Source organism: Bufo gargarizans, chromosome 4 (genome assembly GCF_014858855.1).
Source record: "Bufo gargarizans isolate SCDJY-AF-19 chromosome 4, ASM1485885v1, whole genome shotgun sequence".
Lineage (NCBI taxonomy): Eukaryota > Metazoa > Chordata > Amphibia > Anura > Bufonidae > Bufo > Bufo gargarizans.
In genome coordinates this window covers 173,656,641-173,680,573 of record NC_058083.1, presented here as the reverse complement: position 1 = coordinate 173,680,573, position 23,933 = coordinate 173,656,641, and the positions used below count along the sequence as shown (strand labels likewise).

Sequence of the window (23,933 nt, the reverse complement as noted above, 5' to 3'; positions counted from 1 at the left end):
TGTGGGTTATTGTTCTGACGGATCAGAGGAAAGGCAAAATAATGACTGACGTCAACAAAACGTACTGCTGACACCCTCTCCACTCTGTCGTGGGGGGCTCTACTCGTATCAGTTTTTAATTGAACAGGTTTTGTTGATATCTATGAGGAATCGGCTGACGACGGTGTAAAAGGATTGCGCTTCTTCTTGGTGCTAACATCGACCTGTAAGGCTGAGTTCATGCTTGAGTTATTTAGTCGGTTTTGGCCCCTTTGACTGTCCAAATAAGTGAAGCGTGCAGTGATTCCAAGAGCGACGCCTGTCTTCTGCATATCATTCGGACTCATAGTATTAGTTCACTACCAAAGCAGACACCCTATGCGTGTTACTGCAAGGCACAGTGTTCTACCCCACTATACAGGCTCTCTGTAATTCACCACAAATAAATTTGGATCAAACCAAATTTTTCCCAATAAAATTGGCTATTCGGCAAATGGAATTTTTGAAAAATGTGCTCATCTCTATCTGCTACTACAGCATCTCAGCCCTGTACACAAAAAAAGGATTCCATATTGTTTATAAAGATCAATTGAAAAAAAAAGATTTTTATAGTAACTCAAAAGAAACACAATTCAATAATTTATTTTATTTTTTTCCCCAAAGGTGTGCATAGCCTTTGATGAATAATTCCCTTATGAAGACAGATGGCTTATTCTCCTTGTGGGAATCTAGCATGCTTTAAATGTTTGTACTTTTTTTCTGTTTAGATGGAAACTCCTGGGAAATGAAACCCAATGTGACATCATTGTTGGTGCAGCCTGTAACTATATCCCTTCTGAGAAGATTATTCACTTGGACAGAAAATACAATGACAGATCAGTGTCTTCCTATTAAAGTCCTTGAAAAAGGTATTAGCTTTAAGTTCAATATTGAATATTAAGTTAAAAACAGTCTGTGTATGATAACATAATTTGTATGATAATATACTATACTAATACTATACTAATATACAGTATATTAAATGCTAGCTGAACATGGACAAAACTGAAGTTCTGTTGGTTGGAGGTCAGCTCTTAACAGCAAAGTGGTAGCTTTCATACCCAACACCTCTAGCCCTGGAAGACTCAATCTTTCAGAACTCCAATCCTATTCACAATTTGGATGTACTAGTTATTAAGGACCTGTCTTTCAGAAAAGATATATCTGCCAATATTACAATTTATTTTTTAGAGATGAGCAAATCGATTCTACTGATTTCAGAATAATTATAAAATTTCCCAAAAATATTCCGATATTAAAGGGAATCTGTCACCAGTTTTTTGGTGTCCTAACTAAGGGCAACATAAATAAGTGACTGGTTGTCTTAGCTGGGTCACTTTCTTTAACTGACCCAGTCAATCTGCCAACATCTTGTATTGAAAAGCTCCAGCTGATAATGATGAGTCCTGAATATTCATGAGCTCCTGACTCGCCCACCTTCTGCTGAATGACAGTTATTTTCCATATGAATCAGCAGCAGGTGAGCAGGGGAGTGGCTATAGCTCTGAATTAAAAAAACGCTGGACTCAATGACATCACGCTGGACTCAAATCAGCTCATTAGCATACGGCATATGGCATCTTTGTGGCATATTATGAGGTAACCATCTGTCACACCAGTAAGTGAATACATCTAAGGTACTTTTTAGTAGTTAATGATTGTATATAATTAGTTAGATTTTAATCAAATATCCACATGACAGGTTCCCTTTAAGTCTACTGGCAACAGATAGGCTTAATATATAAAGCTGAGTGTATGTGTGTGTGTCCGCTAAAGGAATCCGCACCGTTGTGTTTAGAATTGCGAAATTTGACACACAGGTACATCAGGTGTCCGGGAAGGTTTTAACTCGGGTCTCAGCTCTCTATGATATTCTGTTCCTGAGATATTCCCAAGAAATGCAAATATGGCACATCACATGATCTACATTAGTTAACAGAAGCCTGCAGGTTTTTATCTTCATATCCCAACTGCCATACACATAGTCACATGTCCCTTATCAGCCAATAGAAGCTCACAGGTCCTTAGTCTCCACATACACACAGTTTTACATCAGGTTTTTATAACAACCCAGCCATTTTTCACTGCTGCAGATCAGCTTTAAAGGGGCAGGGCACTGTCAATGACACTGGTAAGGTAGCGAAGTGCTGTGGAGGTTACAGTTCAGGGGGCAGGTAGGGTGGCTATTTAGGCCACCCTCAAAAGACAGACTTAAAAATCCCGCCCTCAGGTCCCACTAAGCCACGCCCCTCCTACTCCGCAGCCGACAGCTGAAAAAATGAAGGTAAAAATCAACTTCTATCAGCTGCAGGGGTGGGAGGGAGGTTGATTTTCTCCCTGCAGCTCACACTAAGACAGCACAGTGCTGCTGTCTGAGAGTGAGCTGTTCAAAAAGACATCCCTGTGTCCGTCCAGGCCCTGCACCGGACTGAGAACAGGGAGTCTGAAAGCTGAACTGCCCGACCTAAAACCGAACCTCCGGCCACCCTAGTGGCAGGCTGATATAGAGGCCACTGTTAAGGGGATGGGGTTTTGTGAAAATCACTGTTAAGGAGATGGGGTACTAATAAAAGGGAGGCCGCTGTGGAGGTCACTGTTAAAGGGGCGGGCTGCTGTGGAGGTCTCTGTTAGGAGAACTGGGAACCATGGAGGTCACAGTTAAGGGGATGGTCCATTCTGGAGGTCAGTGTTAAAGGCTGGGGTTCTGTAGAGGTCACTGTTAATGGGTGGCGACTGTGAAGGTCACTGTTAAAGGGGTTGTCCGGGATTGGGGACATTGCTCTAATAGCACAAGTGTGGCATACATATTACATACAAGCATATAGTACCTTTGGTACAGATTTCTGCAGCCCCTTTTTCATCTTTGAAATTCATGGCCGGAAGTTACGGTTTGCTTCTCCTCATTGACGTACCGAGTCCCTTGCAGGCAAGCAAAGCTTCCTCTTCTGCTGCTCAGGGAGCCCGGTGGCGTCACTGGCAGCATAAGTAATTTATGCAGAGTGGATGGAGGGGCGGTAACTAGGCTGGCCAACATTGCACTAAGCCCCGCCCCTCCAGTCTGGTGATGTCACCAGGCAAGGAGCTTTACAATGAATGGAGGTGAATATTGGTGAGGGGCGGAGTTACAGCGTCTGGCCGATATCCCACTAAGCCCCGCCCATCCAGTCTAATGACATCACCTGGCAAGGAGCTTTAGAATGAATGGAGGTGAATATTGATGAGGGGGCGGAGTTACAGCGGGGCAGAGAGACAGCTGTAACCACCTGATGCTACGGTGCCCCAGGACCCACAGGGCAGTACAGCTGGAAGATCGGGAAAGATAAACAGATATATAAACAATGAGTGGGGGAACGTTGGAGCCACATAGAAGTGGTGAAAATAACTGAAAATATATGGAGGCCTTTATTTAGATATACATTGTGAGTAAATGTTTTTATTTTATTTTTAAACATATGCTCCCGGACAACCCCTTTAAGGGGGAGGGCACTGTGGATGTTACTGTTAAGGGGAAAGGCTGCTGTGGAGGTCACTGTTAAAGGGGCGGGGAACTGTAGACGTCACTGTTATAGTGGATACTGTCGATATCTTTTAACGACACACAGAAACATTCAATTAAATAGATGAAATATACCCGTGCAAAGCTGTGTCCTTCTTCTAGTATATACATACAGTACAGACCAAAGGTTTGGACACACCTTCTCATTCAAAAAGTTTTTTAGTTTTTTTTATGACTATGAAAATTTGTAGCTTCACACTGAAGGCATCAAAACTATGAATTAACACATGTGGAATTATATGCATAACAAAAAAGTATGAAACAACTGAAAATATGTAATATTCTAGGTTCTTCAAAGTAGCCACCTTTTGCTTTGATTACTGCTTTGTACACTCTAGGCATTCTCTTGATGAGCTTAAAGAGGTAGTCACCTGAAATGGTCTTCCAACAGTCTTGAAGGAGTTCCCAGAGATGCTTAGCACTTGTTGGCCCTTTTGCCTTCACTCTGTGGTCCAGCTCACCCCAAACCATCTCGATTGGGTTCAGGTCCGGTGACTGTGAAGGCCAAGTCATCTGGCGCAGCACCCCATCACTCTCCTTCATGGTCAAATAGCCCTTACACAGCCTGGAGGTGTGTTTGGGGGTCATTGTCCTGTTGAAAAATAAATGATGGTCCAACTAAATGCAAACCGGATGGAATAGAATGCCACTGCAAGATGCTGTGGTAGCCATGCTGGTTCAGTATGCCTTCAATTTTGAATAAATCCCCAACAGTGTCACCAGCAAAGCACCCCCACACTATCACACATCCTCCTCCATGCTTCACGGTGGGAACCAGGCATGTAGAGTCCATCCGTTCATCTTTTCTGTGTCACACAAAGACATGGTCGTTGGAACCAAAGATCTCAAATTTCCACTGGTCTAATGTCCATTCCTTGTGTTCTTTAGCCCAAACAAGTCTCTTCTGCTTGTTGCCTGTCCTTAGCAGTGGTTTCCTAGCAGATATTCTACCATGAAGGCTTGATTCAAGCAGTCTCCTCTTAACAGTTGTTCTAGAGATGTGTCTGCTGCTAGAACTCTGTGTGGCATTGACCTGGTCTCTAATCTGAGCTGCTGTTAACCTGCGATTTCTGAGGCTGGTGACTCGGATGAACTTATTCTCCGCAGCAGAGGTGACTCTTGGTTTTCCTTTCCTGGGGCGGTCCGCATGTGAGCCAGTTTCTTTGTAGCGCTTGATGGTTTTTGTGACTGCACTTGGGGACACTTTCAAAGTTTTCCCAATTTTTCGGACTGACTGACCTTCATTTCTTAAAGTAATGATGGCCACTCGTTTTTCTTTACTTAGCTGCTTTTTCTTGCCATAATACAAATTCTAACAGTCTATTCAGTAGGACTATCAGCTGTGTATTCCACCTGACTTATCCACAACGCAACTGATGGTCCCAACCCCATTTATAAGGCAATAAATCCGACTTATTAAACCTGACAGGGCACACCTGTGAAGTGAAAACCATTTCAGGTGACTACCTCTTGAAGCTCCTCAAGAGAATGCCAAGAGTGTGCAAAGCAGTAATCAAAGCAAAAGGTGGCTACTTTGAAGAACCTAGAATATGACATATTTTCAGTTGTTTCACACTTTTTTGTTATCTTTTTTATCTACAATTTTCATAGTCATGAAAATAAAGAAAACTCTTTGAATGAGAAGGTGTGTCCAAACTTTTGGTCTGTACTGTATATATTAACCCATTAGTGACCACCCATATGCCTTTTTACTGCGGTCACTTAGGCCGCTGGGCCGCTGCTTTTTTTTTTTACGGTGGCCCAGCCTAAGTACTGCACGGGTCTTTTTCTTTTTTAGTACCTACTTGCCCGTGGTGTGTCTTGGAGGGCCGGATGGATGGTTTGGACAAAGTCTGAGCTGTATGCAGTCCTTTTCTTGGCTTCTTGTTGCCTCATGTATTCTTTGGGGCTCCAGTGGAGGGGTCTAGTGGAGGACATGTTCCTGTTTTCCCTGGTCAGGGAGGGTTTCTTATAGGATACAATAATAAAGCACACACCACTTTCAACGGTTATGTTTTTTTGTAGAACACAATATATGAACTACTTGTTTTTAACACTAGATAAATGATATGGCACTATATGTAAATGATTTATTCATCAATATATATATATATATATATATATATATGTAGAAAATAGCCAGCAACACTCCAAATCAATTCAAATGATGAAGATTTATTGGACCCAAAATAAGGCGACGTTTCAACAGCTTGTTGCTGTCTTTATCAAGCACAGTGCACATGTGTTACAGACACACTTTAAATAAGAGCATCAATCCAAAATAGATTAACATCAATTGAACATCATACAGTGAATATACAGTGATCAGGCAATACATGTGATTATAAAAAATACATATATCAGATTGCCATCATTTGGCAAAAACAGTGCATCAAACAGATAAAACATTAGTTCCACATCTCGTGATTTATATGGAATATATCTTAATAAGTGTCAGTGATTACCCTAATAGGGTGAATTAAAAAACTCACTGTCAGGTGGGCAGCTGCATGTTGGCGTTGATCGTGCTCCTTGGCGTCCCCATATACGATTGGCGCATGCGCGAAAATACCATACGCGATTAGCGCATGCGCGAAAAAAAACAAATCACGCGATCTCTATCCTCGAGCGGTTGACTAACATCCACAGCTAAGATGGACGAAACTGGATCAAATGCAGTGTGCGCATGGTTTCGGTAATGCTGGGTATTAGACCATACGCGTTTCGGGGTACCACTGAGGAAGGGGTCATTCAGAGAACCCCGAAACGCGTATGGTCTAATACCCTGTACCGGCATGCTGGAAAAATAGCTCCCCTGGACTTCCAAGAATTCATCAGCTGTGACTAAGAGCGACGAACACCGGAGGAATCCTAATAAAGCCACAGACATTACTTCGGTGAGCAGGATATCCAGGTGACACCGCGCTCACAGCAAATTTCCACAGATCCGGACGTAGGATAAAGACATACTGGCCAGGTAAAACGAAACAACAGAGTTGCTCAAATCGGTGGGACGCCACCGCTGTGCAAATTCAGCATTACCGAAACCAAAGAAGCGCTTATAAGACTTTGCTACCAATTACGGTTTTTCTGCGTTTTCCTTGTCTTCTGAACCCAATGACTTCAGTATCTACAAGCCACATATGTCCAATGCTGCTATATATTAATTGCTGCTGCGTATTAATTTAATATAAATGCCGCTGCTATTCAATTAACACATTGACTTTTAGTGCACATGCCTTATGTTGCTGCTATTACAGTTTAAAGTGTTTTATAATATTTTATAGTTTCTTATTGGTGTTTTTATTGGTGATTTTTATTGGTGAATTTTATTGCTATATTCTATTGTCATTGTGGGAATAAATATCCTTATCAATTTACTCCATACTTGAGTGCCTGGTTTATCCTATATTATCAGTCACATCAGACAATGCTTCTTGTGAAAAGCAAACCCAGAACTGGTGTGTGTATTTTATAGGGCAGGGCAGCTGTAACCAACACCTCCAATCTCATCTCATTGATTGGACTCCAGCCCTGCTATAAAAACCTGGACGGGCAGGAGAGCCGATCTGGGCTGTTTCACACTTTACATGCCATGGGCAATGGGCAATGGCGCCCGCCGCATGTACAGTGCTGACAGAGGGAGCAGACTCCCTAGGTCTCCCATCTGCACCCCGCAAATGCGATTGAGGGGTGCCGATGTTTGTGAAGCCTGGCTGCGGTATCATGTAGGCCCCAGACCAGCCTTGAGTCATTTCCAGCAGGCTGTGCCTCACTGGCGCAGCCTGCTGGTCAATATTGGAATAGCACAGATATTAAAATGCAATGCACTACAGGGATAACACATTGCATTTTAAAAATAATCAGAATGTTGTCTATTATAGTCGCCCTGAAAGACTTTTAAGCAGTAAAAAAAAAAAATGTATTCAATAAAAAAAATCTCATAAAAAATATTATGCTTTTTTCCATAAAAAATACACTTTTCAATGAAAAAAAATGGAAAAAAAAAATCTCCACTATATGTTTGGGATTGCCACATCCATAATGACCCGGACTAAATAAATAACATGTAAATTATCCCTTACGGTGAACGCCGTAATTGCTAATTTATTCTTAGTTGCCACAAAAAAAAGTAATAGCAAGAGATCAAAAAGTGCTATTTACTCCAAAATGATGCCAATGAAAAATACAAGTTGTCCCGCAAAATTAAGCCCTACCACAACATCATTGAAAAAACAAACACAAAAAGTTATGGGTCTTGGGTAGAGTTGAGCGAACACCTGGATGTTCGGGTTCGAGAAGTTCGGCCGAACTTCCCGGAAATGTTCGGGTTCGGGATCCGAACCCGATTCGAACTTCATCCCGAACCCGAACCCCATTGAAGTCAATGGGGACCCGAACTTTTCGGTACTAAAAAGGCTGTAAAACAGCCCAGGAAAGGGCTAGAGGGCTGCAAAAGGCAGCAACATGTGGGTAAATCCCCTGCAAACAAATGTGGATAGGGAAATGAATAAAAATAAAAATTAAATAAATAAAAATTAACCAAAATCAATTGGAGAGAGGTCCCATAGCAGAGAATCTGGCTTCACGTCACCCACCACTGGAACAGTCCATTCTCAGATATTTAGGCCCCGGCACCCAGGCAGAGGAGAGAGGTCCCGTAACAGAGAATCTGGCTTCATGTCAGCAGAGAATCAGTCTGCATGTCATAGCAGAGAATCAGGCTTCACGTCAGCCACCACTGCAACAGTCCATTTTCATAAATTTAGGCCAAGCACCCAGGCAGAGGAGAGAGGTCCCGTAACAGACAATCTGGCTTCATGTCAGCAGAGAATCAGTCTTCATATCATAGCAGAGAATCAGGCTTCACGTCACCCACCACTGTAAGAGTCCATTTTCATAAATTTAGGCCCAGCACCCAGGCAGAGGAGAGAGGTCCCGTAACAGACAATCAGGCTTCACGTCAGCCACCAGTGCAACAGTCCATTGGCATATATTTAGGCCCAGCACCCAGGCAGAGGAGAGAGGTCCCTTAACAGAGAATCTGGCTTCATGTCAGCAGAGAATCAGTCTGCATGTCATAGCAGAGAATCAGGCTTCACGTCAGCCACCACTGCAACAGTCCATTTTCATAAATTTAGGCCCAGCACCCAGGCAGAGGAGAGAGGTCCCGTAACAGAGAATCTGGCTTCATGTCAGCAGAGAATCAGTCTTCATGTCATAGCAGAGAATCAGGCTTCACGTCAGCCACCACTGCAACAGTCCATTGTCATAAACTTAGGCCCAGCACCCAGGCAGAGGAGAGAGGTCCCGTAACAGACAATCTGGCTTCATGTCAGCAGAGAATCAGTCTTCATATCATAGCAGAGAATCAGGCTTCACGTCAGCCACCAATGCAACAGTCCATTGTCAGATATTTAGGCCCAGCACCCAGGCAGAGGAGAGAGGTCCCGTAACAGACAATCAGGCTTCACGTCAGCCACCAGTGCAACAGTCCATTGGCATATATTTAGGCCCAGCACCCAGGCAGAGGAGAGAGGTCCCGTAACAGAGAATCTGGCTTCATGTCAGCAGAGAATCAGTCTGCATGTCATAGCAGAGAATCAGGCTTCACGTCAGCCACCACTGCAACAGTCCATTTTCATAAATTTAGGCCAAGCACCCAGGCAGAGGAGAGAGGTCCCGTAACAGACAATCTGGCTTCATGTCAGCAGAGAATCAGTCTTCATATCATAGCAGAGAATCAGGCTTCACGTCAGCCACCACTGCAACAGTCCATTGTCATAAATTTAGGCCCAGCACCCAGGCAGAGGAGAGAGGTCCCGTAACAGACAATCTGGCTTCATGTCAGCAGAGAATCAGTCTTCATATCATAGCAGAGAATCAGGCTTCACGTCAGCCACCAATGCAACAGTCCATTGTCAGATATTTAGGCCCAGCACCCAGGCAGAGGAGAGAGGTCCCGTAACAGACAATCAGGCTTCACGTCAGCCACCAGTGCAACAGTCCATTGGCATATATTTAGGCCCAGCACCCAGGCAGAGGAGAGAGGTCCCTTAACAGAGAATCTGGCTTCATGTCAGCAGAGAATCAGTCTGCATGTCATAGCAGAGAATCAAGCTTCACGTCAGCCACCACTGCAACAGTCCATTTTCAGAAATTTAGGCCAAGCACCCAGGCAGAGGAGAGAGGTCCCGTAACAGACAATCTGGCTTCATGTCAGCAGAGAATCAGTCTTCATATCATAGCAGAGAATCAGGCTTCACGTCACCCACCACTGTAGGAGTCCATTTTCATAAATTTAGGCCCAGCACCCAGGCAGAGGAGAGAGGTCCCGTAACAGAGAATCTGGCTTTATGTCAGCAGAGAATCAGTCTTCAAGTCATAGCAGAGAATCAGGCTTCACGTCAGCCACCAATGCAACAGTCCATTGTCAGATATTTAGGCCCAGCACCCAGGCAGAGGAGAGAGGTCCCGTAACAGACAATCAGGCTTCACGTCAGCCACCAGTGCAACAGTCCATTGGGATATATTTAGGCCCAGCACCCAGGCAGAGGAGAGAGATCCCTTAACAGAGAATCTGGCTTCATGTCAGCAGAGAATCAGTCTGCATGTCATAGCAGAGAATCAGGCTTCACGTCAACCAACATTGGAACAGTCCATTGGCATATATTTAGGCCCAGGCACCCAGACAGAGGAGAGGTTCATTCAAATTTGGGTAGCCTCGCAATATAATGGTAAAATGAAAATAAAAATAGGATTGAATGAGGAAGTGCCCTGGAGTACAATAATATATGGTTAAGAAGAGGTAGTTAATGTCTAATCTGGACAAGGGACGGACAGGTCCTGTGGGATCCATGCCTGGTTCATTTTTATGAACGTCAGCTTGTCCACATTGGCTGTAGACAGGCGGCTGCGTTTGTCTGTTATGACACCCCCTGCCGTGCTGAATACACGTTCAGACAAAACGCTGGCCGCCGGGCAGGCCAGCACCTCCAAGGCATAAAAGGCTAGCTCTGGCCACGTGGACAATTTAGAGACCCAGTAGTTGAATGGGGCCGAACCATTAGTCAGTACGTGGAGGGGTGTGCACACGTACTGTTCCACCATATTAGTGAAATGTTGCCTCCTGCTAACACGTTGCGTATCAGGTAGTGTGCAGTTAGCTGTGGCGTGTTGACAAAACTTTTCCACATCTCTGCCATGCTAACCCTGCCCTCAGAGGAGCTGGCCGTGACACAGCTGCCTTGGCGACCTCTTGCTCCGCCTCTGCCTTGGCCTTGGGCTTCCACTTGTTCCCCTGTGACATTTGGGAATTCTCTCAGTAGCGCGTCTACCAACATGCGCTTGTACTCGCGCATCTTCCTATCACGCTCCAGTGCAGGAAGTAAGGAGGGCACATTGTCTTCGTAGCGTGGATCCAGCAGGGTGGCAACCCAGTAGTTCGCACACGTTAAAATGTGGGCAACTCTGCTGTCGTTGCGCGGGCACTGCAGCATGTAGTCGCTTATGTGTGCCAGGCTGCCCAGGGGTAAGGACAAGCTGTCCTCTGTGGGAGGCGTATCGTCATCGTCCTGCGTTTCCCCCCAGCCACGCACCAATGATGGGCCCGAGCTGCGTTGGGTGCCACCCCGCTGTGACCATGCTTCATCCTCATCCTCCTCCACCTCCTCCTCATCCTCGTCCTCCTCGTCCTCCAGTAGTGGGCCCTGGCTGGCCACATTTGTACCTGGCCTCTGCTGTTGCCAAAAACCTCCCTCTGAGTCACTTCAAAGAGACTGGCCTGAAAGTGCTAAAAATGACCCCTCTTCCTCCTCCTCCTCTTCCTGGGCCACCTCCTCTTCCATCATCGCCCTAAGTGTTTTCTCAAGGAGACATAGAAGTGGTATTGTAACGCTGATAACGGCGTCATCACCACTGGCCATGTTGGTGGAGTACTCGAAACAGCGCAACAGGGCACACAGGTCTCGCATGGAGGCCCAGTCATTGGTGGTGAAGTGGTGCTGTTCTGTAGTGCGACTGACCCGTGCGTGCTGCAGCTGAAACTCCACTGTGGCCTGCTGCTGCTTGCACAGTCTGTCCAGCATGTGCAAGGTGGAGTTCCACCTGGATGGCACGTCACATATGAGGCGGTGAGCGGGAAGGCCGAAGTTACGCTGTAGCGCAGACAGGCGAGCAGCAGCAGGATGTGAACGCCGGAAGCGCGAACAGACGGCCCGCACTTTATGCAGCAGCTCTGACATGTCGGGGTAGTTGTGAATGAACTTCTGCACCACCAAATTCAGCACATGCGCCAAGCAAGGGATGTGCGTCAAACTGGCTAGTCCCAGAGCTGCAACGAGATTTCGCCCATTATCACACACCACCAGGCCGGGCTTGAGGCTCACCGGCAGCAACCACTCGTCGGTCTGTTGTTCTATACCCTGCCACAACTCCTGTGCGGTGTGGGGCCTGTCCCCCAAACATATGAGTTTCAGAATGGCCTGCTGACGTTTACCCGGGCTGTGTGTTAAGTTGGTGGTGAAGGTGTGTGGCTGACTAGATGAGCAGGTGGAAGAAGAGGAGGAGGAAGTCGAGTAGGAGGAGGTGGCAACAGGAGGCAAAGAATGTTGCCCTGCGATCCTTGGCGGCGGAAGGACGTGCGCCAAACAGCTCTCCGCCTGGGGCCCAGCTGCCACTACATTTACCCAGTGTGCAGTTAGGGAGATATAGCGTCCCTGGCCGTGCTTACTGGTCCACGTATCTGTGGTTAGGTGGACCTTGCCACAGAAGGCGTTGCGCAGTGCACACTTGATTTTATCGGATACTTGGTTGTGCAGGGAAGGCACGGCTCTCTTGGAGAAGTAGTGCCGGCTGGGAACAACATACTGTGGGACAGCAAGCGACATGAGCTGTTTGAAGCTGTCTGTGTCCACCAGCCTAAATGACAGCATTTCATAGACCAGTAGTTTAGAAATGCTGGCATTCAGGGCCAGGGATCGAGGGTGGCTAGGTGGGAATTTACGCTTTCTCTCAAATGTTTGTGAGATGGAGAGCTGAATGCTGCCGTGTGACATGGTTGAGACGCTTGGTGACGGAGATGGTGGTGGTGTTGGTGGTACATCCAAGCTGCCTTTGGGGTGCTCGGTCCCAGATGGCGGCGGTCAGTAGCAGGTGGAGTCGCTTGGGGGCGGGTGTTCTGCTTTTGCCCACTGCTCCCTCTTTTGCTACGCTGTTGGCTCGGTCTCACCACTGCCTCTTCCTCCGAACTGTGAAAGTCAGTGGCACGACCTTCATTCCATGTGGGGTCTAGGACCTCATCGTCCCCTGCATAGTCTTCCACCCAGTCTTGATCCCTGACCTCCTGTTCAGTCTGCACACTGCAGAAAGACGCAGCAGTTGGCACCTGTGTTTCGTCATCATCAGAGACATGCTGAGGTGGTATTCCCATGTCCTCATCATCAGGAAACATAAGTGTTTGTGCGTCAGTGCATTCTATGTCTTTCACCGCTTGGGAAGGGCTAGGTGGATGCCCTTGGGAAACCCTGCCAGCGGAGTCTTCAAACAGCATAAGAGACTGCTGCATAACTTGAGGCTCAGACAGTTTCCCTGGTATGCATGGGGGTGATGTCACAGACTGATGGGGTTGGTTTTCAGGCGCCATCTGTGCGCTTTCTGCAGAAGACTGGTTGGGAGATAATGTGAACGTGCTGGATCCACTGTCGGCCACCCAATTGACTAATGCCTGTACCTGCTCAGGCCTTACCATCCTTAGAACGGCATTGGGCCCCACCATATATCGCTGTAAATTCTGGCGGCTACTGGGACCTGAGGTAGTTGGTACACTAGGACATCTGGATGTGGCAGAACGGCCACGTCCTCTCCCAGCACCAGAGGGTCCACTAACACCACCACGACCATGTCCACGTCCGCGTCCCTTACTAGATGTTTTCCTCATTGTTATCGTTCACCACAACAACAAAAATATTATTTGGCCCAATGTATTGTATTCAAATTCAGCTGAATATAAATTTGAGGCCTAGTATTTAGGCGCTGGGTGACCGGTATGGATTTACTGACAGAATTAGACTTGGAAATGCACAGTAGCGTGTGTGTGAAGTTATTCTGAATGACCCTATGTGCACCTTGAATATTATATACCCTTTTAGGGATAGATTTCAAATAGCTCTGATACAGCAGAAACCACTAAATTAGGAAATTGCTAAATTTGGAATTGTTTTTCAACCCAGAACAAAAAATGTTCTTTGACGGACACTAAATAACTTACCCAGCCAGAACAGTACAGCGGTAACGACAGATTTAGCGGGATATAAATTTGAGGCCTAGTATTTAGGCGCTGGGTGACCGGTATGGATTTACTGACAGAATTAGACTTGGAAATGCACAGTAGCGTGTGTGTGAAGTTATTCTGAATGACCCTATGTGCACCTTGAATATTATATACCCTTTTAGGGATAGATTTCAAATAGCTCTGATACAGCAGAAACCACTAAATTAGGAAATTGCTAAATTTGGAATTGTTTTTCAACCCAGAACAAAAAATGTTCTTTGACGGACACTAAATAACTTACCCAGCCAGAACAGTACAGCGGTAACGACAGATTTAGCGGGATATAAATTTGAGGCCTAGTATTTAGGCGCTGGGTGACCGGTATGGATTTACTGACAGAATTAGACTTGGAAATGCACAGTAGCGTGTGTGTGAAGTTATTCTGAATCACCCTATGTGCACCTTGAATATTATATACCCTTTTAGGGATAGATTTCAAATAGCTCTGATATAGCAGAAACCACTAAATTATGAAATGTTAAATTGGGATTTGTATTTCAACCCAGAACAAAAAATGTGCTTTGACGGACACTAAATAACTTGCCCAGCCAGAACAGTACAGCGGTAACGACAGATTTAGCGGGATATAAATTTGAGGCCTAGTATTTAGGCGCTGGGTGACCGGTATGGATTTACTGACAGAATTAGACTTGGAAATGCACAGTAGCGTGTGTGTGAAGTTATTCTGAATGACCCTATGTGCACCTTGAATATTATATACCCTTTTAGGGATAGATTTCAAATAGCTCTGATATAGCAGAAACCACTAAATTATGAAATTGCTAAATTGGGAATTGTATTTCAACCCAGAACAAAAAATGTGCTTTGACGGACACTAAATAACTTGCCCAGCCAGAACAGTACAGCGGTAACGACAGATTTAGCGGGATATAAATTTGAGGCCTAGTATTTAGGCGCTGGGTGACCGGTATGGATTTACTGACAGAATTAGACTTGGAAATGCACAGTAGCGTGTGTGTGAAGTTATTCTGAATGACCCTATGTGCACCTTGAATATTATATACCCTTTTAGGGATAGATTTCAAATAGCTCTGATATAGCAGAAACCACTAAATTATGAAATTGCTAAATTGGGAATTGTATTTCAACCCAGAACAAAAAATGTGCTTTGACGGACACTAAATAACTTGCCCAGCCAGAACAGTACAGCGGTAACGACAGATTTAGCGGGATATAAATTTGAGGCCTAGTATTTAGGCGCTGGGTGACCGGTATGGATTTACTGACAGAGTTAGACTGGGATATGGCCAAAAAATAACCACACTATTGCTGATTAAATGCACTTGGTGTGACAGTTTGACCAACCACACTACTGAGGGTTAAATGCACTTGGTGACGGGCGCAGCTTGCCCCTGATGTAGTATATGGCCAAAAAATGAACAGACTATTGCTGGTTAAATGCACTTGGTGTGACAGCTTGACCAACCACACTACTGAGGGTTAAATGCACTTGGTGACGGGCGCAGCTTGCCCCTGATGTAGTATATGGCCAAAACATGAACAGACTATTGCTGGTCAAATGCACTTGGTGTGACAGTTTGACCAACCACACTACTGAGGGTTAAATGCACTTGGTGACGGGCGCAGCTTGCCCCTGATGTAGTATATGGCCAAAAAATAAACAGACTATTGCTGGTTAAATGCACTTGGTGTGACAGCTTCACCCTGATGTAGGCTTTAGCCAAAAAACAACCACACCATTGAGGGTTAAATGCACTTGGTGACAGGCGCAGCTTGCCCCTGATGTAGTATATAGCCAAAAAATAAACAGACTATTGCTGGTTAAATGCACTTGGTGTGACAGCTTCACCCTGATGTAGGCTTTAGCCAAAAAACAACCACACCATTGAGGTTTAAATGCACTTGGTCGCAGCTTGTGCTGGCACACCACAAGACACAAAATGGCCGCCGATCACCCCAGAAAAAAGTGACTGACAAACGGTCTGGGCAGCCTAAAAACAGTGAGCAATTGAGTATCAGCAGCTCAATGATCCACAGCTGCAGATCGATCAATTAATCAAGTCCTTTGGAGGAGTTAATCTGCCTAATCTCGCCCTACTGTCGCAGCCGCAACCTCTCCCTATGCTGATCAGAGCAGAGTGACGGGCGGCGCTATGTGACTCCAGCTTAAATAGAGGCTGGGTCATATGGTGCTCTGGCCAATCACAGCCATGCCAATAGTAGGCATGGCTGTGACGGCCTCTTGGGGCAAGTTGTATGACGCTTGTTGATTGGCTGCTTTGCAGCCTTTCAAAAAGCGCCAAGAAAGCGTCACAAAAGCGCCAGGAAAGCGACGAACCCCGAACCCGGACTTTTACGAAAATGTTCGGGTCTGTGTCACGGACACCCCAAAATTCGGTACGAACCCGAACTATACAGTTCGAGTTCGCTCATCCCTAGTCTTGGGAAGCAACAATGCCCCCCCCCCCAAAAAAAAGGGTTTTATTGCAAAAAAGTTGTAAAATGGAAAGAAAAAACTGTATATATTTGGTATCACTGTAATCATAGTGATCCAGAGAATAAAAATATTATGTTATTTATACCAAACAATGAACGCCATAAAATGTGTAAGTTAAAAAAAGTGGTAGTATTGCTGTTTTTCCCATCTCCCTCCCAGATAAAAGTTAATCAGGAAGTTGTGTACCCCAAAATGGTGCCATTTAAAACTACAACTTGTCCCGCAAAAAAACAAGCCCTCATAAAGCTATATAGACGGAAAAATAAAAAAAAGTTATAGCTCTTGGAGTGCGACAATGAAAAAGAAGAAAACCACTTGTTCAGTTTGACCCAAAACAGGCTGGTCACTAAGGGGTTAATCTGCTCAGCTCCTTTTGCTCTATAACATTGCATTTTCATAGTTTCCTTTGAACTTTTTTTGATGACCATAGCTAACTTAGGCCCCAACTACTTGAAAGATCTTATGTCCATGTCCAAGATCCCTTAAAACATTTTAATCAGCAGCCTAGTTCATTACCTAGTTCAATCAGAGAAGTATCACCCTTGGACACATTTATAGCAAATATTTAGGAATTAAAAATTCCCTCTGGCATTGATGGATATTGCTATACAGTGGATATAAAAAATGTTGTTAAAATGTCAGGTTTCTGTGACAAATAACGTTCGTGTGCATGTAGCCTTGATGTGACCTATAAACTGTACAACTCAATTGAAAAACAAACTGAAATCTTTTAGGTAGACGGAAGAAAAACAAAAAAACTAAAATAATATGGTTGCATAAGTGTGCACACCCTTAAACTAATACCATGTTGAAGCACCTTTTGATTTTATTACAGCACTTAGTCTTTTTGGGTATGAGTCTATCAGTATGGTACATTTTGACTTGACAAGATTTGCCCACTCTTCTTTGCAAAAACACTCCAAATCTGTCAGATTGCGAGGGCATCTCCTGTGCACAGCGCTCTTCAGATCACCCCACAGATTTTCAATTGGATTCAGGTCTAGGCTCTGGCTGGGCCATTCCAAAACTTTACTCTTTTTCTGGTGAAGCCATTCCTTTGTTGATTTGGAAGTATGCTTTGGGTTGTTGTCATACTGAAAGATGAAGGTCATCCATTTATGTTCGGCTTTCTAGCAGAAGCCTGAAGATTTTGTGCCAATATTGACCGGTATTTGGAACTGTTCATAATTCCCTCTAGCTTAACTAAGGTCCCATTTCCAGCTGAAGAAAAACAGCCCCAAAGCATGATGCTGCCACCACCATGCTTCACTGAGGGTACGGTGTTTGTACGGTGATGTGCAGTGCTGTTTTTGTGCCAAACATATCTTTTGGAATTATGGCCAAAAATTCCAACCTTGGTTTCATCAGATCATAACTAGAGATGAGCGAACTTCTGTTTTAAGTTCGGCGTCTAAAGTTCGGGGGCGGGTTAGCGGAGAATCCCGATCTGGAACCGGATATGGATTCCGACTTCCGTTGTGGTCCGTGGTAGCGGAATCAATAATGGCCGATTATTGATTCCGCTACCACGGACCACAACGGAAGTCGGAATCCATATCCGGTTCCAGATCGGGATTCTCCGCTAACCCGCCCCCGAACTTTAGACGCCGAACTTAAAACAGAAGTTCGCTCATCTCTAATCATAACACCTTTTCCCACATGCTTTTGGGAGACTTCAGATGTGTTTTTGCAAAATGTAGCCTGGCTTGGATGCTTTTCTTCATAAGAAAAGGCTTTCGTCTTGCCACTCTACCCCATAGCCCAGACATATGAAGAATACGGGAGATTGTTGTTACAAGTATTACACAGCCAGTGTTTGTCAGATATTCCTGCAGCTCCTTTAATGTTGCTGTAGGCCTCTGGGTAGCCTCCCAGACCAGTTTTCTTCTCATCTTTTCATCAATTTTGGAGGGACATCCAGGTCTTGGTAATGTCACTGTTGTGCCATATTTTCCCCACTTAATGATGACTGTCTTCACTGTGTTCCATGGAATATCTAATGCCTTGGAAATTCTTTTGTACCCTTCTCCTGAATGATACCTTTTAACAATGAGATCCCTCTGATGCTTTGGAAGCTCTCTGTGGACCATGGCTTTTGATGTGGGATGCGAATAGTGTTGATCACGAATATTCAAATTGCTAATTTTTATTGCAAATATCAGCACGTCGAGAATTCGCAAATATTCAAGATTTTTTTTTAAATCGGTGCACATGATCCCTCCCTGCTTCTAGCTTGTGGGCCAAAGGCTGCAATATCTTTGACTTTAGGAATAGTGTTGATTGCAAATTTTTCGTGATTTTTCATAATGCAAATTTTTGTAATGAAAATAAAAGAGATTGTGAAAACTCAGATCCGATGGTATATTCTAACCCCCAGGCATTCCCATGGTGACGGAGATGCTTGTCGGGGAGGAGTATGCCAAAGTGGAACAACTGTACCGATAAAAAAAATATAATATTCCTAATATTTATAGGGTATGCTGTATATGGTCTCCTTTCTTTGTAGCTTGGTCGGTGGAGACTCCTGTTTGTCCGTGTTTTGGAGGAACAGGTCGTCTTTACCCTGCTCCTAGTCCAGGGATTTACTGAGGGTTAGTAGGGCCCCGAGGTTCCGGAGTATGAGCCCTCCTACCATCTGGGTTGGCTCAAACGGTTATGAGTCAGGGCCAGAATTAGGGACACTGTAGGAGGTGACCTGCTCCCTTATTCCTCCTCCTGTCCTTGTTGCTTCTAAGTTGCCTCCTCATTGTACGGTGGGGCGTTTCCCCCACTACCCACCGTGACATTAATTCTGAACACAGCTACATCCCAAGTTATAAGAGGGTGTGCACACTTATGCAACCACAATATTATTTTTTTTGGTTTGTTTTCTTCCCTCCACCTAAAAAAATTCAGTTTGTTTTTAAATTGAGTGGTACAGTTTATAGATCACATTAAAGGTGGAAAAAGTTCTGAAATGATTTATCTTTGTGTCATTTTTTTTACATCACAGAAACCTGACATTTTAACAGGGGTGTGTAGACCTTTTATATCCACTGTATACTAAATTAGTATAGTTAGATCCTTTTTTGGTTGTTATGCATTGTGGCACCAAATCACTGCCTTTATCAGGTATCAATGTGTAGTAAATAATAAAATATTTAACCTATTAATTACATTTCACATATATGAGGTGTGTCAAGCAAGCTTTGTAGCTAAACCTTTGTTTTCTATTTCAACCCCACCAATTACACCACACAACAACAACAAAAAAAATGTTTTGTCTGCTACTGGGCAAAAATCATTTGTCCTATACTAAATTGAGTTTGCGGATTACAAATCCAAAGTCGCAATTGTTGTAACATGTCGCAAAATGTTGCTATGCATAAGTATGCCTAAATTAATTAACTGTAAAGAATAATTTTGAAGAGAATGAGTTTTACTCCAACAATTGCCTGATCTACATCAAAGTTTGCGTAGTAAACAGTGTATGAAAAAGTAATGGAATAACAACATTTCAAAAAGTCTCGTTTTTCAGTTTAAAAGTCTTACTTGTGCAAGGCCCAGTATTGTTAAAAGGGCTTCAGGCATCTGCTCTTGCATTTGTGAACGGTCATATTTTTCTGTTGCAAAAACCAGCAGTAGTCCCCCATCATGTTGGGATTCCAGTGGCCTTGATACCTGTAGAAATATTTTTAAGGAACCGCTCTCCATGTTCGTCACTTCCATGTCCCAAATTGGGTGGGAAAAAGTCAAGATGGGAATGTAAGAAATGCACTTTCAATGACATTCGGCAGCCAGTTCATATGCTGTAAGCATGTTGTCTAATAATTCAGCATAGTTTTCTGCTCGTCTGTTCCCAAGGAAGTTCTGCACTACTAGCACAAATGCATCCCAAGCTGCAAGACGCACTCGCTTTGTCAGATTCTTGTGCTGATTATAAGTAGTGTATTTGCTACAAATGTATCAGAAATTGTCTGGATCGTTAACACATTTGCATTTATCCATCTTAAGTTTCAAAATCACTTTATCAGAATCTGTCCAGCTTGCCTTATATACTTACTGATGACATCAGCATGAGTGCGTCCGAACAGGTATGGACATGTCCATTGAAATATTTTCAATATAATGCATTAATATTATAAGTGAATAGGCTTTGCATGTATACCTTAAAATATTGACGTGTCAGGCGAATTCCGAGTAAATATACGGAATTAGTGCACAAATTTTTGTAAAAAATTACATGTTTTTCTCTCAGTAGCAAAATCATTGTTGTGCGGTGTTATTGTTTATCCATCAATCAATACATTATAATGCACATTAAACTGTATAATTTAAACTACAGCCAGTCCCTCAAAACATCAGCAACAAATGTGGCATGCAAATTTTGAAGTCCAAACGATTAAACATTAATCCCCCATGCACAGGTACAACACCTGCAAAGAGTTTTTCCTTTCTACTGGTGAGATACCTCTAATAAATATCTTGGGATTCATCTACTGGTGGACCCCTCTTAGGCCTTCTGTATAGAGTTGAGCGAACACCTGGATGTTCGGGTTCGAGAAGTTCGGCCGAACATCCCGGAAATGTTCGGGTTCGGGATCCGAACCCGATCCGAACTTCGTCCCGAACCCGAACCCCATTGAAGTCAATGGGGACCCGAACTTTTCGGCACTAAAAAGGCTGTAAAACAGCCCAGGAAAGAGCTAGAGGGCTGCAAAAGGCAGCAACATGTAGGTAAATCCCCTGCAAACAAATGTGGATAGGGAAATGAATTAAAATAAAAATTAAATAAATAAAAATTAACCAAAATCAATTGGAGAGAGGTTCCATAGCAGAGAATCTGGCTTCCCGTCACCCACCACTGGAACAGTCCATTCTCAGATATTTAGGCCCCGGCACCCAGGCAGAGGAGAGAGGTCCCGTAACAGAGAATCTGTCTTCATGTCAGCAGAGAATTAGTCTGCATGTCATAGCAGAGAATGAGGCTTCACGTCAGCCACCACTGCAACAGTCCATTGGCATATATTTAGGCCCAGCACCCAGGCAGAGGAGGGAGGTCCCGTAACAGAGAATCTGTCTTCATGTCAGCAGAGAATTAGTCTGCATGTCATAGCAGAGAATGAGGCTTCACGTCAGCCACCACTGCAACAGTCCATTGGCATATATTTAGGCCCAGCACACACACAGGCAGAGGAGAGAGGTCCCGTAACAGAGAATCTGGCTTCATGTCAGCAGAGAATCAGTCTGCATGTCATAGCAGAGAATGAGGCTTCACGTCAGCCACCACTGCAACAGTCCATTGGCATATATTTAGGCCCAGCACACACACAGGCAGAGGAGAGAGGTCCCGTAACAGAGAATCTGGCTTCATGTCAGCAGAGAATCAGTCTGCATGTCATAGCAGAGAATGAGGCTTCACGTCAGCCACCACTGCAACAGTCCATTGGCATATATTTAGGCCCAGCACCCAGGCAGAGGAGGGAGGTCCCGTAACAGAGAATCTGTCTTCATGTCAGCAGAGAATTAGTCTGCATGTCATAGCAGAGAATGAGGCTTCACGTCAGCCACCACTGCAACAGTCCATTGGCATATATTTAGGCCCAGCACACACACAGGCAGAGGAGAGAGGTCCCGTAACAGAGAATCTGGCTTCATGTCAGCAGAGAATCAGTCTGCATGTCATAGCAGAGAATGAGGCTTCACGTCAGCCACCACTGCAACAGTCCATTGGCATATATTTAGGCCCAGCACACACACAGGCAGAGGAGAGAGGTCCCGTAACAGAGAATCTGGCTTCATGTCAGCAGAGAATCAGTCTGCATGTCATAGCAGAGAATGAGGCTTCACGTCAGCCACCACTGCAACAGTCCATTGGCATATATTTAGGCCCAGCACCCAGGCAGAGGAGGGAGGTCCCGTAACAGAGAATCTGTCTTCATGTCAGCAGAGAATTAGTCTGCATGTCATAGCAGAGAATGAGGCTTCACGTCAGCCACCACTGCAACAGTCCATTGGCATATATTTAGGCCCAGCACCCAGGCAGAGGAGGGAGGTCCCGTAACAGAGAATCTGTCTTCATGTCAGCAGAGAATTAGTCTGCATGTCATAGCAGAGAATGAGGCTTCACGTCAGCCACCACTGGAACAGTCCATTCTCAGATATTTAGGCCCCGGCACCCAGGCAGAGGAGAGAGGTCCCGTAACAGAGAATCTGTCTTCATGTCAGCAGAGAATTAGTCTGCATGTCATAGCAGAGAATGAGGCTTCACGTCAGCCACCACTGCAACAGTCCATTGGCATATATTTAGGCCCAGCACCCAGGCAGAGGAGAGAGGTCCCGTAACAGACAATCTGGCTTCATGTCAGCAGAGAATCAGTCTTCATATCATAGCAGAGAATCAGGCTTCACGTCACCCACCACTGTAAGAGTCAATTTTCATAAATTTAGGCCCAGAACCCAGGCAGAGGAGAAAGGTCCCGTAACAGAGAATCTGGCTTCATGTCAGCAGAGAATCAGTCTTCATATCATAGCAGAGAATCAGGCTTCACGTCACCCACCACTGTAAGAGTCAATTTTCATAAATTTAGGCCCAGAACCCAGGCAGAGGAGAAAGGTCCCGTAACAGACAATCTGGCTTCATGTCAGCAGAGAATCAGTCTTCATATCATAGCAGAGAATCAGGCTTCACGTCACCCACCACTGTAAGAGTCAATTTTCATAAATTTAGGCCCAGAACCCAGGCAGAGGAGAAAGGTCCCGTAACAGACAATCTGGCTTCATGTCAGCAGAGAATCAGTCTTCATATCATAGCAGAGAATCAGGCTTCACGTCACCCACCACTGTAAGAGTCAATTTTCATAAATTTAGGCCCAGAACCCAGGCAGAGGAGAAAGGTCCCGTAACAGACAATCTGGCTTCATGTCAGCAGAGAATCAGTCTTCATATCATAGCAGAGAATCAGGCTTCACGTCACCCACCACTGTAAGAGTCAATTTTCATAAATTTAGGCCCAGAACCCAGGCAGAGGAGAAAGGTCCCGTAACAGACAATCTGGCTTCATGTCAGCAGAGAATCAGTCTTCATATCATAGCAGAGAATCAGGCTTCACGTCACCCACCACTGTAAGAGTCAATTTTCATAAATTTAGGCCCAGAACCCAGGTAGAGGAGAAAGGTCCCGTAACAGACAATCTGGCTTCATGACAGCAGAGAATCAGTCTGCATGTCATAGCAGAGAATCAGGCTTCACGTCAGCCACCACTGCAACAGTCCATTGTCATAAATTTAGGCCCAGCACCCAGGCAGAGGAGAGAGGTCCCGTAACAGACAATCTGGCTTCATGTCAGCAGAGAATTAGTCTGCATGTCATAGCAGAGAATCAGGCTTCATGTCAGCCACCACTGCAACAGTCCATTGGCATATATTTAGGCCTAGCACACAGGCAGAGGAGAGGTTCATTCAACTTTGGGTAGCATCGCAATATAATGGTAAAATGAAAATAAAAATAGGATTGAATGAGGAAGTGCCCTGGAGTCCAATAATATATGGTTATGGGGAGGTAGTTAATGT

General features: G+C 44.7%; 1 protein-coding gene across 1 annotated transcript in view; it reads left to right on the top strand.

The window, feature by feature from the left end:
* Positions 1–23,933, top strand: part of NAALADL2 (N-acetylated alpha-linked acidic dipeptidase like 2) — a 1,185,913-nt gene that overhangs the window by 742,118 nt on the left and 419,862 nt on the right. Inside the window, exon 6 of the mRNA XM_044292072.1 lies at positions 747–887. Within this exon, the coding sequence (XP_044148007.1) occupies positions 747–887 (141 nt within the window). The remainder of the gene's footprint in view (positions 1–746; positions 888–23,933) is intronic.